This window comes from Aedes albopictus, chromosome 2 (genome assembly GCF_035046485.1).
Source record: "Aedes albopictus strain Foshan chromosome 2, AalbF5, whole genome shotgun sequence".
Lineage (NCBI taxonomy): Eukaryota > Metazoa > Arthropoda > Insecta > Diptera > Culicidae > Aedes > Aedes albopictus.
The window spans coordinates 216,636,180-216,654,363 of record NC_085137.1 but is presented as its reverse complement, the minus strand read 5'-3'; the positions used below and the strand labels follow the sequence as shown (position 1 = coordinate 216,654,363).

Sequence of the window (18,184 nt, the reverse complement as noted above, 5' to 3'; positions counted from 1 at the left end):
AGGAAAAAAAGTAAAATATTAGGAATTTCAAACAAAATATACAGAATATAATATATTAGGTTTAATGCATACATTCTATGAGGAAATTCTAATACAAATTATTACAAAGAGTGAATGGCATTCATAAGTTGAAACTTATACTTTTTATTCATCGTATGTTATGTTTCATATTACGCACTCAGATGAGCTTCATTAGGAAAACGAAATGGCAAAAATGTATAACATTTTCTTATATATTCGATATGGAAATTTTTTTTCGTGTAATACCCCTAAAGAACCCAATTCCGACGCCCCAGGGAGACATCCACCACAAGGAATTCAACAATAAATAATAAATACATAAATAAATACTTATAATATATATAATAATACTTATAATAAATACTTATAATATTATAATACTTAAAATAAATACTTATAAATACATAAATAAATAAACAATAAATAATAAATAAATAAAACTCGTCATTTTATCGATCAATGCACAAAAACGTTTTCCACGAACGTCGCATCACTTGCGGTCTTCGGAGGTCTGATTCCTCGTATTGAGCTTTGCAAGCAGGATTTCGCGACGATCGTGCAAATGTTCAATCTTTGACAGCACAATGTTCACACATCCAACAACAAAGGAAACAGTGCATAAACAAACCGATTAGTTGAAACACCACCCCAAAATAACGCTCCGTTACTGGAAAACTGTAGCGGCGACATCAACCAATGTATGCTGAAACCGGTGTGCATATTTTGTGCACCACCCATGGTGGGACAATTTTGTTTGCCTGTGCGTCGTATTTGGCGCAAGATCGTCAATATTAAAGTTTTCTACAGAAATCATTGATCGACTTTTTAGGAGCGGCGTCGGTGGTGTAGTGGTAAGCGTGGTTGCCTCTCACCCCAGTCGGTCTAGGTTCAATCCTAGTCGACGCCGTCGGTATTTCTGAGACAAAAATATCTGATCACGCCTTCCCTCGGATAGGAAGTAAAGCCGTAGGTCCCGGCCCATGTGTTGATGGGTTCGATATGTAGGGTGTCAGGTGTGTGTGGATGTCTCCCTGACCGTCCGTGTTTAGGCTTAGTACCAGAAATAGGCGGACGTTAAACTAGAGCTGATGCCGAACGGTGTCGGCTCGCCAGAAATAAGAAGAAGAAGAAGAAGACTTTTTAGGGATCAAGCTCGGGATCAAGGGGTGAGTCGGGAAAACTGCGGGACTTCCACACTTTGCGCAACTCTCTGATACGACCGCGCCCATACAACACCGAATCGAAAAACCATGACCGCACGTTTGTTTTCGTCCCATCTGACATTGACAGCTTTGGCTCGTTTCGGTTGGCAACGCCGATCGCTGGACGTGACGTCACCGAGCCGATCGAGTTCTTTTCTGTCCCACGTTTCGGGCTTCAAGTTTACTGATTTGAAGAGGCAGTAGAAATTCAGCCAAAATGAAGTGAGTTTTCCAATATTTTCGGACCGGATTCAAGTGCAAGGTGTTGGCCAAGCAAGCAACTAAGTGGAATTATGAATTTCTCATTCCAGGATCGGTCTGTGCGCGTTCAGCGGTTTCAAAATCTACCCCGCCAGTGGTAAAACATTGGTCAAAGCCGATGGCAAGGTAGGTGTCAACAATGGAAGTGAAATTCCGCGAGTTTTTAGTGAAATTGTGCCGGATTTGCGCTTCCAAGCGAAATGGTTCAATCGGAATTGCTGATAGAATTGTGAATGGCAGTAATCGCTGAAAAGTTGTTCGAAAAATCCGCGGATCGCGTAGTTTGTTGATGTATATTTTGTGCCTAACCTCGCTACACCCAAGTGACAGCTGCTCTACACGGTATCTGCTTCTCCGGTTTCCCTCTTTGTAGACCTTCACCTTCATCAACAAGAAATGCGAGCGTTCCTTCCTGATGAAGCGCAACCCGCGCAAGGTGAAATGGACCGTGCTGTACCGCAGGAAGCACAAGAAGGGCATGGTTGAGGAAGCCGCCAAGAAGCGCACCCGCCGTACCATGAAGTTCCAGCGCGCCATCGTCGGTGCCTCCCTCACCGATATCATGGCCAAGCGTAACATGAAGCCAGAGGTCCGCAAGGCCCAGCGTGATCAGGCCATCAAGTAAGTACCGCTTCGAAATTATGGAAACAAATTTCCCTTTCCGTGTGATGTTCGTAATGCATACTTGTATAGGGTGAGTGCACTAATGTTCGACCGATTACAAATCTTCTGTAACTGAATTGAAGATCAAACAAATTGTTTCAACAAGTCGACCGATTCAATTTAGTCGTCTATGATTTTGGATGTTCAAATTCATTCAGAAATTCCGTCAGGGTTTCTTTCTGGAACTTGTTTAGAGATGCCTAATAAGATTGCTCACAAGATTTCTTCCGAATTTTTTCACGAGATTTTTCTTGTGTTCTTTCTGGAAGTTCTTTTGAATTATTATCGGCATTTTCTCCATGATTGAGATAATTCTTGCCGAGATTCATTCTTGATAATCTTCCAAAATTCAGGAAGTCCGACCTATTTTTCTTTGAGTTTTTTTATGGGCAGAATTTCTAAATTTCTTCCAGAAGTTTTCTCGGTGTTTCTCCCAGAATCCTTCAGGTGATTTTTCCCAATAATCCAGCTGCGTTTCATCCAAAGAATTTTTCGTGGGATTTCTTCAAGGATTAACCTGAGTCTCTGTAGGAGTTTCTCTCAAGCTATATCTCAGATGTTATCTCGAAATTGCGGAGTTTCTCCTAGGATTCCTTTTATATATATTTTTGGAATTTCTTCGGATTTCTCTCTGTATTTCCTCAGGAATTTTTCATGAGATTTGTTCTTGGCGTAACATTCGCACTAAAGTCTGCTTCTCAGCTTCTATGTTCTATGAGCACTTCCACAGTTTTTATCTGCCAATGACCAGTTTGCAGGTGTATATCGTGTGGCAGGCACGAAGATATTCTCATGTCCAAAGAAGTCAAGGAAATTTCCTTTACGAAAAGTTCCTGGACAGATCGGTAATCGAACCTGTAACTTCCAGAATGGTCATGTTGGATAATCACGCCTTTCCAGCTGTGATTTTATCACGGGATTTCTTCTCGTAATGCTTCCAGAGGCCATCACTGGATTTCTTTTGGATTTCCTCCTAAAATTTCGTCATAAAGTTTCCGTGAGCTTTTGTCTTTAGTTTTTTCCCGGGATTTCTACATGAAAACTTCTCAAAAGTTCTCGCTGAATTCCTCTTCAAATTTCTCTCGGAGTGTCTCTGCCGGTACTCTGCCGTGAATCGCATATCAGTCCCATTTTTGCTGGATATCCTATACAAATGGGACAGATATGCGATTCACGGCAGTACTTCTCTTAAAAATAGCTCCCGGGATGTGTATCAAGATTTGTCCTGAACTTTCTCTCAAAGTTTTTTTTTTTTATCTGAGTTTTCAGACTTTTGCAAGAGCATTTCTCATAGAGTTCTTCCCGCGATTTCTTTCAGAGGCTTTAACAAGCTTTTCCACTTGGCTTTTCCAGGATCTCTTGAAAATGCTTATTTAGAGATTCTTCAGGAATTACTGCAAGGGTTCTACCCGGTATCCCTACCGAAAAATGTCATGGGATTCTGGGTGTTCTTTTTGGATCTTATAGTTTCTCCCGAAGATTTTGCAGCAATTTTCCCCGGAGTACCTCATAGAGTAATCTACGAAATGTAAAAAAAAAATCCCGGAGAAACATCGGAAGCAATCAAGGTGAAATTTTGTGATAAACTGAGGAAAGTCCATTGTATTCGGGAAAAAACCTGGAAATCTTCAAGTGCAGGGTGTCCATCCATCCGGGAAATACGGGAAAACCGGGAAAAAACCGGGAATTCGAAGCCACCGGGAAAACACGGGAAATTGTAGAGGCACCGTTAAGCAAGTCTTGAATAGAATGATAGCAACATTAACTGAGTTGCCGGTTGAATATGTTTTTATAGAAAGGCAGCCTCTCAGGAATTTTAGTAGTTTCTGTTGGATCTTAATAAATTCATGTAAAAGAAATCAGAATATACTTCTTAGGCGAAATTTTCAGATTTCTGCAAGATTTCACGATGGACTTTTTGAGTCTTGTTAGGAAAATCGGAATTCCTGGCGAACTCAGTAAACCTGCAGAAGTTACTTGCGGCGAAGAGATTTTCACGTTTGAAAAAAAATGTTTCAGTTTCTGGAGGGATTCTGGTGACATGCTTAGTGGAACTCTTCATATATTTCTGCCAGATCCCTTAAATTTGATCCCTTTGACAGAAGTCAAGAAGAAAATTATTGAAAAACAGTGATATTGTGCCTATCCGCTTCTGTACATAATTTTGGAGGAGTTTTAGGTAAAATTCAAATAAAATTCTGAAGAGTAAGTACAACACTGTAAATTACAGCGAATTTTCAAAAAAAAAGCTGCTCATGAAAGACTCTCTGATGGGATCCCATAAGAAGTTTCCTACAGATTTCCTTAGTATAGTAGTAAATTCCACAGAAGAATCTTCTATGGAATCTGTGAAGAAATGTTTCAAAATGTTACTTCCTGGAACATCACTCGGATCCCAGGAAGAGTATACAATAGAATCCCTGATATGTTTACGGCAATATTAGCCAAACGAAGCATTTTAAAAGAAATTGTAGGTACAAATTTCATGATTTTTTTTTTTTTTGGCAGAACCCATGGAGTACTTCCTAAAGGAAGAAATGTTGAATGTCCTCAAGATATTTAATATTGGAGAAGAACTCAAACGTTTTACTTCAAAATTCGAAGAAAATCGGTGTCAAAAGATTTTGGATTCAGCAAGTAAATTGTTTAAAATGACGATGGAAGCAGAACAAAAAGTTAGATGGAGATTTTCAGCAAATAATTGATACATTAGTTTCTAAAGACCAGGTTTACCAAAAGTGTTTCGATTTTTTCTACCGATTTTTTTATGATATTAAACAAAATTTTCTTGAAAAAATCAGACACAGTGACATCAGTTTCAATAATATTTTCATATAGATTCCATTTCCTTGTTATAGAAAGGACCTTTTCAACTAACTCTAATACTAAATTTCGTGTAAGAAGGGGAAATTGACACCAATGATTGTAGAGTCAGTAAGTTTTTTTTTTAAATCATAATTAATGAAATCAGCAAATCTATAAGATTCGTATCAAGTTATAGACCAAATTAAAACTGTATATAAAAAATACACTGAGGAGCGTCCTACTACAACAATAATTTGCGTTCGTACATACTCGGGAAGTTAGTCCATACCCGGGAAAAATCCGGGAATCGGAAAACTGAATTTGAATGGACACCCTGCAAGTGAAATCCCGAGAGAAATTACAAATCCGGAAGAATCTGTCCAAAAGTAAAAAAAAATCACATTCCTGAAGGAATCTTGAATAAATGTTTGAATAATATCCGGAAGGGATCCAGCGAGAAACCCTGAAGCCTTATAGGGAAAATCTGAGGAAGAAATCCGGACAGGTATTCCTACAAAGACCCCGTGAAATATTCATGCAGAAATTCTGGGAGGATACCTGCTAGAAAACTCTATCTACAAATCGGAAAAAAAACTTGATGGAATTTTCGGAGAAACTCCAGAAGAAATTTGGGAAAGATAAACTCCGGGCAAAGCTCTAACAAAATATTGGCTCATTTCAAACTCCAGAAAAAAAAAACTTTGTTAAGTACAAGTAAGAACTTCATGAAAAATTGTGGAAATATTTCTGTGAGATTTTACGAAAGAATGGAATGGAGAAATTGCGGTAAATTACATCCAAGACATCCGCAAAGACTTCGAGCAAAATCTTCAGAAGAATTACGGAACGTGCTCCAACCAAATTCTTAAATCGATCTTTGAAGGAATTGACAAATCCTTGAAAGCGTTCTTGAGACCACAAATATTGCTTGACAGGTCTCTCATTTCGGTCTCTGGAAAAAAAACTTTGATTAGTTCGATCAAAAACGATCAAACGATCATGGAAAATAGTGGAAAGATTTCTGTGAGATTTTACGAAAGAATGTAAAGGGGGAATTGCGGTAAATATAGACATCCAAGGAGGAATCCCGCAAATACTTCAAGGAATAACCTTGAATAGAATTTTGGGAAAATTCTCAGAAGAATTTCGGATCGTATTCTGCATAGGTACATTTCCAAGCAAATTCCTGAACGAATTGATAAATCTCGGAAAGAGTTCTTAAGATCCCAGGTTTTCTCTACAGTTTACTAGTATCTATCCATCGGCCAGGATAATCGGCACCACCCGTTTTTATTCAAAATTCATGTTAATATTCCATCGTTATTCTTAGTTTTCCGTAGAATCTTCATCGGAATCGCAACATTACGGCACCACAAGTAGTATCCTGTTCTTTCACTAGACGATCCTTCACGTAGATTTTTGGGGGGTCTGGCCAAAATCTACGCTTCATTCAATTTTTAAAAGTATTTATGAACGAGAATTAAGTCATAAATTGAAGGTTTTTTTTTGTCTGCCATTGCATGAAATTGTACATTGTGAGGCAAGTTCAATACAACACTATGCCCAGGAAAGTCGAGAAAAGTTATAGATCGGAACGGGAATCGAACCCGCCATGTCCGTATTGGTGATCCAAAGTCTTATCCACAGTCTTGCATACAAATCCATCGACTAGTATTGGGTTTTTAAATTAAGAAAAAAATCAGTGATTTTTTTATTTTTAAACGAAAGAGCACCTTTTTCTGAGCCGCTATGATTTTTTTCAGATTTTTAGAACTTTATTTTGGTATCTCAAATCAATTTCAAAGAGATTTTTTGAAATCACCTTTTGACAGCTGGGCAACTGCTTGATTTTGAAATAGGTTCCCGGGCACCAAAATTGATGAAAATTTGGATTTCGGCTCAGTTTGGCATGCAGATTCAGAATATGGAGGGGTCTGTGTCATTTGGCATAAAGCCATTTGGCATAAGGTCATTTGGCATAAGGTCATTTGGCATAAGGTCACTTGGCATAAATACATTGGCATAATGGTCATTTGGCATAATGGACACTTGGCATAACAAAGAAGGGTGCATTTGGATTATGCCTAATGTCCATTATGCCAAATGTCTTTAGCCAAATGACCTTATGCCAAACGACCTTATGCCAAATGACTTTATGCCAAATGTCCCGCTCCCAATATGGAGTTATCTCAACACCACTAAAGAAGCCAATCAATTTTGAAAATTTGGGAAATGTTTGGTAAACCTACATCCGGTAAAAAAAAAAGATATTTTCTTCACAAATCGCAAGAAATTGTTTCATATTGGGGGAAATCGGGGCATAATGGACACCCCTATTTTTTGCTGAAACCGTTGACTTCTATGTTAAACTTTTAATGTCTGTTTGTTTGTGGTTAGGCGTTTTGGAGAGTTTGGAAAAAAACATTCCGATTATTTCAGCCTTAAGTTTATTTAATTCACATTAATTGATGTTATGTAAACTCGTAACATGAAGTATTATATCTGTGATATTGATCCTCGTAGGCAAATTACTTAACCGGTCGATGTATCGAAAAAATTAGATTCTATAACATTCCCCAGAAAACCATTCCCCAGAAAACCAATCCCCAGAATTCCATTCCCCAGAATGTACCATTCCCCAGAAAACCATTTCCCAGAAACCCATTCCCCAGAATGTACCATTCCCCAGAAATCCATTCCCCAGAATGTACCATTCCCCAGAATTCCATTCCCCAGAATGTACCATTCCCCAGAAAGAAAATAAAACTATTGTTTTATTTCTGAATGGTTTATCTTCTTCTTCTTTATGGTTCTACGTCCGCACTGGGACTTGGCCTGCCTCTTTTCAACTTAGTGTTCTTGGAGCAATTCCACAGTTATTAATTGAAGGGCTTTCTTTGCCTGCCATTGCATGAATTTGTATATTGTGAGGCAAGTACAATGATACTCTATGCCCAGGGAGTCGAGAAAATTTTCCCGACCGGAACGGGAATCGAACCCGCCGTCTCCGGATTGGCGATCCATAGCCTTAACCACTAAGCTAACTGGAGACCCTGAATGGTTTATATTAATCGCTAAAAATCAAATATTTAATCGTAAGAAATCACCGAAAGAAACATCCTGCCAAAAATTCTTAAAAACTTTGGAAGTAAGCATGATTTGCCTTTACAATTTAGATTATTGGTATAATTATTGGCGTCGCAACTGCTTACTTTTTCAACATACATTTTTCCTTCTTTTCTGCATAGGTTGTTCTTTCGAATTGCACTTTTCAGTAAATTATCGACATCAAAATTTCTTACATTTTCTACGTAGTTTTTCCTTCTTTTCTGCATAGGCTGTTCTTTCGAGTTACACTATTCAGGTAATTATCGGCACCACAAGCACAGGTATTTAGAAATTTGAAAAAAATATTAAATAAATATTTTAGCAATTTTAACACCGGTGGAGGCTGTAATGCCCATAATTTCCCGAAAAAGAAGGGAGAATCTATGTTAAAAAAGTATATACGCAGTTGCGATGCCTATAATTTCCTGAAAAGTGCAACTCGAAAGAACAGACTATGCAAAAGAAGGGAAAATTGTTGATGAACATATAAGCAGTTGTAATGCCAACAAATCTTATAACGACTCAAACATTTTTTTAACGAAGAAGGAAACGTAACACTCTGATAATTGCCATCGTACAGGGGATGGCTAAAATGTTTGGGATAGGCAACTGTTTTTCTCTCACAAAAAACTTCAACAAGCTATAACTTTTCATAAAGCGCATAAAAAAATCTCAAATTTTGACTGTTTGTCAACCTGTTATGTGTGCATCAATGGTACAAATTTAAGTTCGATTGATTAATATTTCGCAAAGTTAGAACCGTTCGGGTAAAACACTATTTTTCAAACAACTCATTTTTGAGCTGTCATATCTCGGAAACCAGTGAACCGAATTGAATGAAATTTTAAACGTACACTAACAATATGTAAATGCTTCACAAACTATTAAAACATAGGTACTTTTTAAACATTGAAAAAAGTTATCATGGATTGACACTTTTTGGATTTTTCTCGAAAAAATGTAATTTTTTTACATCAATGTCAATAAATTTTAGTGTTGATATCCAAAGATTTTGCACTTCTGTTCTCAAGTTATCTCTAATCAGATATATTAGAGCCTATTAAGATTGAAAGAAGAACACTTTTAGTAATGTTTGTGTGGTGTTGTAAATTTGACTTATTTTCCTCTATATGGGTAAAAATTTCAAACCGGTATAACTTAATTCGCCGTGAGAATATATTACATTTTATAACGTCATATCAAGTATCAATATATTGTTGATGAACGTTAAGAAAATCATTCAATTCGGTTCACTGGTTTTCGAGATATGACAGTTCAAAAATTAGTTGTCTAAATAATAGTGTTTTACCCGAACGGTTCCAACTTCGTGAAAAATTAATCAATCGAGTCCAAATTTGTACCAATGATGCACATATAATAGGTAGACAAACAGTCAAAATTTGAGATTTTTTGATGCACTCTATGAAAAGTTATAGCATGTTGAATTTTTTTGTAGGAGAAAAAAAGTTGCCTATCCCAAACATTTTGGCCATCCCCTGTACTTCGATTTAACGGTTTATTTGAGGGTTGACCAACTGCCAATCCGCGGCGCTCGCATCGTTTTTGTTCGAGTTTGACACTACTGCCACCTAGTTGATGGTTGGTCAAATTCAGTCCTTTTAGAATTAAGCGAATCTGTTTCCGAGACTAAAATTTGAATCGAAAAATGTTCGAAGTGTTACGTCTGTTTGTCTGTGGTGACATTGTTTTCCTTTCGGCATTCAAAAACCCAACACTGTTCCTTTTTTTAAACAAGCTTTTTTTTAGAATTTAGGCAATTGGTACAATTATAGGAATTATAACTGCTTTCATTTTCAACATAGATGTTTCCTTCTTTGCTGCATAGGCTGTTCTTTCGAATTGCACTTTTCAGGAAATTATCGGCATCACAACTGCTTACTTTTTCAACATAGATCTTCCCTTCTTTTCTACATGGGCTGTTCTTTCGAGTTGCAATGTTTAGGTAATTATCGGCACCACAAGCACAGGTGATTAGAAATTTGAAAAAAAATATATATAATAAATATAACATCAATTTAACACCGGTGGTTGCAATAATGCCCATAATTTCCTGAAAAGTGCAATTTGAAAGAACAGCCTATGTAGAAAAGAAGGGAGAATCTATGTTGAAAATGTAAGCAGTTATAATTCCAAAAAAATTACTAATTGCCTTAATTCTAAGAAAAAAATTGTTTTAAAAGAAGGAACATTGTTGGGTTTTTGAAAGCCAAAAGGAAAACAATGATACTTCTTCATTAAAAATATTTAGAATTGCTGGCATTAAAACTGCTTATACCTATGATCACTTTTTCTATTCCATAGTATTGGAATAATGGTAAAAGCCCTTCTCATACCGCATGAATGAAGGGCCTTTGAAGCGAATAATTAGGAGCATCCATTGGGATGGATTCCTCCAACCATTTGCGTAGAAAAACGTGGTCAGTTGAGTCTTTCCGAGTAACTCAAAGTTTTCGACATAAAAATCTTTTTAATATAAACCGACCATAAACTGGTCCATTAGCATCTTGTACACTGAACAACATCAAAAGAAAATGCATTTTCTCTATAAATTTTGCACATCACTTTTAAAACTTTATTCATCGTGAAACAAGTGCTGCACAATTTTCACAAATCTGTCAAAAACAAAACATTTTATAGCAACGCAACTAAAATGGACATTTTGTGAACTTTCAAGATAGGTTTAAAGATCAACATGCAACTGTGTACAATGGTAATTAAACGTTTGAACCATTGTAGAATATTTTTATGGATATATCGTATAAGAAATAGATGTTTGCGCGTAATAACACTATAATGTTAAAATCCTTGCCTATAACATATTTTTATGATCAACATTGTACTGTTTGTGTATCGAATTAAACTTTTTAGACGAGTATATTAAGCTTTTCTGGGGAATGGTACATTCTGGGGAATGGATTTCTGGGGAATGGATTTCTGGGAAATGGTACATTCTGGGGAATGGTACATTCTGGGAAATGGTTTTCTGGGGAATGGAATTCTGGGGATTGGTATTCTGGGGAATGGTTTTCTGGGGAATGTTATAGAATCAAAAAATTAGCATAACATATGCCCCGTACCTTTCCTGCCAGCCCTAAAAACACACGGTTTTCAATTCATTATTTCTTTACCATAAAGACATTCTATCTGCTGTAAATGATTGAAAACGTAGGAAACAAGCTGAAGTTTTAAGCCAACCGATAATATGTTAAGTTTTTCTCTGTTAAACAGGCTTAACGTACTCATTTGCTTAGGGTGTCCTTATGCCCCTAATCCCCCTACCCAAAAGATTCCTCGAGGACAGAAAAAACGTTCATACTTTTTACCACAAAAAACTCAAAACAACACTTCATGGAAGATCTTCCAAAAAAGTTCCTCAAACATATTTTCCCAAAAAATGCTTCTGCAAGGAAATGCCTATACAATAAATTTCACATTTGATATAGGTACCTTACGAATAGAATGAAATTCGGGGAACGGATACCTCAGATATTCCTTTTCTTTTGCTCATCAAGCATTATAGACGAAACCATTACTAACATCACTATCGTCCATCACGAAATGTTATTCGATTTGGCCAAGTTCAGAAAGTTCGATTATTGGTGCCCTCACCCCTAGAGGCCTGCTTGCGCGTTTAAACGTCTATTACCCGATGGCGTTTTGAAGAAATAAGCTTGGCTAGATCAACTTCCATTTCGTTCACCTGAGATTTCTGCATTCTTGCTACTAGAGAGTGTATAGAGATTTCATTCTTTAGAAATAGTACATGCATCCGCCATGTGTGCTCTGTGCGCACTTGGTGATTCATCCACAACGCAGGTGAACAATTTAGCTAATGTGCTTCTGTCATTTCGTTCTAGGGTCGCCAAGGAAGCCAAGAAGGCCAAGCAGGCTGAGAAGAAGGTGACCAAGGCACCAGCCTCCAAGCAGCAGAAGACCAAGGCCGCCAAGGTGTCGCAGAAGGCTGCTCCACGTGTCGGAGGAAAGCGATAAGCCTCCAGTAGTGTGGCTCTCATCAGAACTGTGCGCGTGTGAATGTACTTGCTAAAGTCGTAAGAATTACAAAGGAAGAAGAATAACAGAAAGGTCGTAAACCACTCAAGATGGGTTAAATTCAAAGAGATATCACCGCCAAAAAATACAGTCACTCGGCCTTTTTTCATTCGGTAGGTAACCCATCCTGCAACGAAGAGTTCAAGATGATTGTGGCTCAAGTGGACGAATGTCCGACGGTTCATCGTGACGCTGAACAATTTCGATGCATTGATTTCGACGCACTTCTTTACCGGGAAAAGCAAACCCGTTTCTACATTAAGAGTAAGGAAATCGTGCTGGATGGTGTCGATTGCTGCTTTAAAATGAAATAAATGAATAAATAAAATTGCTTTTATTTATTCATTTATGTATCGATAGGGAAGTGGAACCATCTCGACAGGGCTTCTATTTTGGGCACTTTTCTGTTATCACTCAGCCAATTTCACTTTTTTGAACGCGGTGAGATACGTATAGTATCTAGCCGTGTACAAAATTGCAAGCCAATTGGTTTGAGTTTTAGACACATTCCACGCATTACGTTTTGCGCGAGAATTAAACTCTTGCTTCCAAAAATCGTAATGTTGTTAAATCCTACACGCTACACCAGCATATTAAACGATCAGATTTGAATAGAAGATTCATTTTATGCTTTCTAATTGGGAATTGGACCTTTGCACTTTGAAGGAAATCAAGAAATACAGCGTAACGGGACACCATCGCAAAAAATTACGAATTTTGATTGAATGTCAAGAAATTTGCTACTTTCTAGAAGCAGTTTTCAAAGTTTCAGAAACTATTAGATGAATATAAGTGATTATCTTCATCCTGTACCGACTTTTCGAACCCTCTAAGCAGAATACCCTCTTCGAATGAGTGTAATCAGTTTTGTACCTTATAATTCCACCCTAATTGCTTATCCTTTAACAGATATGCGTATTTCGACAACCACTTGTAATCTTCCTCAGTGTCAGTTATAGACTGTTTCAGAAATTATAAATACACTTTGTTTATTCTAATGATTTTTACCAATTTGTTTCAGAGTATAGCATATTCAGGGGGGGGGTATCGCAAACAACCGGGAAAAAACGGGAATTTGCTTAGAACATAAACCACCCTTAAAATTGAAGGTCCAGGATAATAATTTCTATTGCATCTACATGAGAATCATTATTTTTTCTTAAACATGATCAATATTTTTGTTATCTAAAGATACTATTATCGTCGCACCACCAAATCGAAGTCGTCGCTAGAAGCACATGCGAAGTTGCAGCTGCGAAGTAAATTTTAATCTATTTTTTCTGTTGCGCATCATTAAGCTAATTCAGAGCAACAATATACACTAATCCAAATTGAGTTGCGACATTTCTAAGTAGGTTAAAAATCAATTTTCGCACGTTCGGTCACTTCGTATTTCGACCAAAAGTATAATATATCGCAGATACTAGATGCAGAGTTCAAAACTTAATCATAAGATTTATTTTAGATTTTTCTTAAATTTTGATTTTAAATCTTGGATTTTTTAATAGAACCAGGCTTGTCCGCACTGAGCGCATGAAAATTCTGCTCTTTGGAATTACACCATCAAGCACATCATAAATTAGAAATCTTTTCATTTTATCAGATAGAAGGATGTTGAAATATTGTAAATGTCATTTCGAACTATTAAAAAATCGCACCGCAGCGCCACACGGGCCGTTCAAAGTAAAATTCACTAGAGTGTTTTCACCCGGGTGAAAATCTCTTTGCGCGCTCAGTGTGGCTCTGCGGTGCGGTTTTTTGGCAGTTCGAAATGACATTTACAATATTTCAACATCCTTCTATCTGATAAGATGAAAAAATTTCCAATTTATGATGTGCTTGATGGTGTAATTCCAAAGAGCAGAATTTTCATGCGCTCAGTGCGGACAAGCCTGAATAGAACTGTTGTGGAGAATTACAATTGTTTTTGAAAAAGCTAAGTTATAAATGGAAAACTTAAAATAATGTATCTTGGGAAGGGCAGTCAGTGTATTGTATCATTACAGAAAAACATATTGCCATATTTAAAAAAATACCTTATTTTACCGCAGTTTTCCTTTACAATTACAAATGCGTATGATTTTAGAAATTCTGTTAAATCGATCGTCTTCAAGAATTTCATAACATTTTTTCCAGTATTCCATGTTGCACATGTTCTTTAGATAGTATACAATCGATTCTTCCAGGTTGCCTAACATTTCTCTTGATGATAAACCAAGGTTTTCTTCGCAGATTCTCCTAGAGATTTCTCCAAACATGCATTAAGAGCTCACTTGAAGTGCAAATTTTCGGTAATACCAATCCGTGTGGTCAAATTATGAAATTCAAATAACTCAACGTACATATGTACAGATGGGTAAATTATTGGTTAAATTGGGAAAGTTTCAAACAATAAACAAATCGCTTTCGCTCTTCGTACATATGTACAACAGAGATGGTTATATTTGCGGTTTAGGGGAAGATGATATAGATCGATGAGATTAGAATTGAACCTTATGACAACTAAGTTGCCGGGTCATTAATTGGCTCGGTAGCTTAGTTGGTAAAGCACTTGTCTAGCGAATAAGGGTCGTGAGTTCAAATCTCACCTGAGCTGTGGATTTTTTCCCAATTTAACCAATAATTTACCCATCTGTACATATGTACGTTGAGTTATTTGAATTTCATAATGCATTAAGAGACTTTGTGGGGTTTTTCTTCACCGTTGAATTTTATGTTTCGAGATTTGTTGATTTTTTTTCGGTGAAAAAAATCAACAAATCTCGAAACATTCATTAAGAGATTTAACAAGATATTTTCCCAGGGATTTCTTGAAACGTCTTACAAGTAACAAAACCATTCAACCATATCAAGCAGTTTTACCAATAATTTCCTTTTTTTCAAGAAAATTATTGATAAAATTATAAATAATTTCTAAAGACGTTCTTAAAGATTTTACATGCTTTTCGACAAATACTTATGGAGTAATTTATTTGGGAATTCCAACTATATTTTACCTATTTGAATTCTCCCATGGATTTCTTCGGGAGTCCCCCTTTCATTAGTATACCGTCAAGGATCTCAACAGTGAACATTATCAAGGAAATAATTATTCCAGAGATTCCACAAACAGTTTTTACATTCCAGATTACCTTTACAGGTTTTTTCAAGAGATTCGAATATTCTCCCAGGGATTGCTCCAGTAGATTCTCGAGAAATTGATTTGAGTTAGAAATCTCTACCCTAACTTTGAATAGAGCATATCTAATATGTATAAAATTCCGAAAATACTTTCTTGAGAAATATTTGAAGTTTTTAAGACTAGAGAAAATATGGGCTTCTTACTAAATGTGGCCTATATTGGATTTTGTTTTTCCACCAAAGATGCTCTAATAGCAGGGCTCATTCGCTTCTAATTGTTAGGCATGATTTAATTTTTGCTTTGTTCGAGATTTTACTAACGTTTTCTGAATTTTGAATGTTGATAACTTGCACATAACAAAAGAACTTCTGGTACAAAAAATCGCATTCAAGTATTTTTATGTCATTTTGAGTGTTAAACAGTTCAAGCTTAAAGCATAAAATTGAACAGTTATGGTGTTATGTTGTTGGGGAATTTAAAATAAAAATATATAAATGTAAAATTTATCAAAGCCGCCATAAATTGTCAACCTCCTAGAACGCGATCAATTGAGCCAAAAGTCTACTTCACTTGGGCTGTTTATGATGAAGGATATTTTTTGACATTGTTAGACCTTTGACAATGGTGAGTAAGGTTCAACTGTTACAAAATCAGAAAAGTGAGAAAATAGCAATATCAATGTTCCGATTTAACCATATAAATCAATTTCTAGAAAACCGGGAAAAAAGTTTTAGGTACCGGGAAATAACCGGGAATTTATTTTACCGAGTTGAGTGGCCACCCTGCATATTGTACTCCATATTTTTATAAAAATATGGAGTACAATATGCTATACTCTGAAACAAATATATATTATATATATTTCCAGAGAAGGCCTGTAATGATGGTTCTTGATCAAATATTCCAGTACAGTAGACGTTCGGTCGGTGCAAACGGTTTAACTGCAATGCTTTTTAACTGCAAGTCCGGTAAATGCAACAAATTTGCAGTTATCGCACCGCCAAACGTCAAAATGGTGCGCCATGTTAGCCCTAATGAACAGTCGAATGAATTTTTCGTTCATTTTATGTCAATTGATGGCTTGTTGACACTGTCAGGCGTTGCAGTTATCGGATTTTCGTTCGCTAAGTGAAACGTAAACATGTTGCAGTTATCGAACGTCTACTGTAAAAATAACTTTCACCAATCGAGAAATATCTTTTATTATCGATACAGCCATTTTTATTGTGTTTGGAAATTAAATATTTTATCTGTGAGATTTTTTTCTTTTCTATTATGCTACATTTTTTGACCACTTTGTGCAACTTCAAATTTTAATCATCTAGTTTACAGAGCCCTATTTTTTAACTTTTACCAGAAACATCAACAAAATTGGTATTATTTGCTTCGTTAGCATGTTTACAATAAGAGCTAGAAGAAACTTTTTTGGATATTATGCTCAAATTGAAATGGCAGTTAATCGTTAGTGTATTTATAATTTCTGAAACAGTCTACACACTAAGATTCAGATGTTCCAGCTCAGTAATTTTTTCACTGAGTTCAGTATTTTTTCCATCTTTTTACTGAGTTTTCAACAGCAGATTTATTTCGGTACACTCGGTAATCGTATTTACCGTTCACCAGTAACGATATTTACCGTGCTTCAGTAACTTTTGACAGTTTGTGAGCTGAGCTCGGTAACTCATTTACAGAATATCCGCAAAATAAATAACCGAGCGTACCGAGTTAAATCTGCTGTTGAGAACTCAGTAAAAAGATGGGAAAAATACCGAGCTGATCTTAGTGTGTATATCCACAGCACAGACAAACAGACGTAACACTCTGAAAATTCTCATCGTACACCGATTTAACGGTCTTTTTCAAAATTTAATAGTTGGCCAACTGCCCAACCGTGGCGCTCGCATGGTTTTTTTTCGAGTCTGACGTTTGCTCACTACCGCCACCTAGTTGGTGGTTGGTCAAACATAGGCCTTTTAGCATTGGGCGAATATATTTTCGTGACTATGATTTGAATCGAAAAATGTTCGAAGTGTTACGTCTGTTTGTCTGTGTCCACAGTGTCAGTGGATAACTGACACTGAGGAAGATTACAAGTAGTAGTCGAAATACGCGTATCTGTCAAAGGATAAGCAATTAGGGCAGAATTAAAAGGTACAAAACTGATTATACTCATTCGAAAAAAAAAATATCTTCATTTTGGTGCAAAACGAATCATAATCTACAGCAGGAGCCCGAAAATATCGTTCATTTAAGTTCAAAAACCGCGGTGTAGAAGTGCGTGGAATGTGTCTATAGCAAAAAGTGCCCAAAATACCGGCCACTGCCCAAGTGGCTCGCTACCCTATGCCAAACAACCAATTCTGAGAAAGGAAGGTAATCAGAGCTGCTATTCGACGTTATACGTTATAATCTGGAAGATTGGATATGCCAGCTTCCCTTTAAAACAATTATGTAGAGAAATGTGGATTTTTCTTCAGGTTCCTTTGAGGTATCCTCCAATGCAATGGATAATAATTGTATCACCCTAAACGTTTTTGACAACTAACCAGAAAATTTCGCTGGTTTTTTTGCCGTGCTGAATGCATTCAGCAATACAAATTCCCGAAGTTCAGCACATTTTTCTGAAACATCCAGCTATTTGTGTTGACAGGGCACAAAGTAGTGCTGGATCCCAGAAAAATATTGCTGAATATTCAGCTAATCGTTTTGCTGGTTTTAGCTTTGCTGTAAGCGTTTGGCGTGACTCTTCAACTTTCGATTTCTGGCTTTGACTACCCTGATAAATCGGAACGCTCCCATATTCATCCTATTCGAAAACAAGTGATTACGGCACCGATTGATTCCGTTCTTTTTGTTTTCATGGGTGCTCACTTCAAACAAAAAATACAAACATAAGAAACAACACAAACAGCGCTTCAATCTTTTGTTTTTC

General features: G+C 36.7%; 1 protein-coding gene across 1 annotated transcript; it reads left to right on the top strand.

The window, feature by feature from the left end:
* The first annotated feature begins 1,329 nt into the window (after window positions 1-1,329).
* LOC109433111 (large ribosomal subunit protein eL24) lies at window positions 1,330-12,175 on the top strand. The gene is made up of 4 exons (XM_019709504.3): window positions 1,330-1,445; window positions 1,535-1,610; window positions 1,858-2,105; window positions 11,939-12,175. Exons 1-4 carry the CDS (start codon window positions 1,441-1,443, stop codon window positions 12,069-12,071), a joined length of 462 nt encoding a protein of 153 aa, XP_019565049.1. The 5' UTR covers window positions 1,330-1,440; the 3' UTR covers window positions 12,072-12,175.
* The last annotated feature ends 6,009 nt before the right edge of the window (window positions 12,176-18,184 follow it).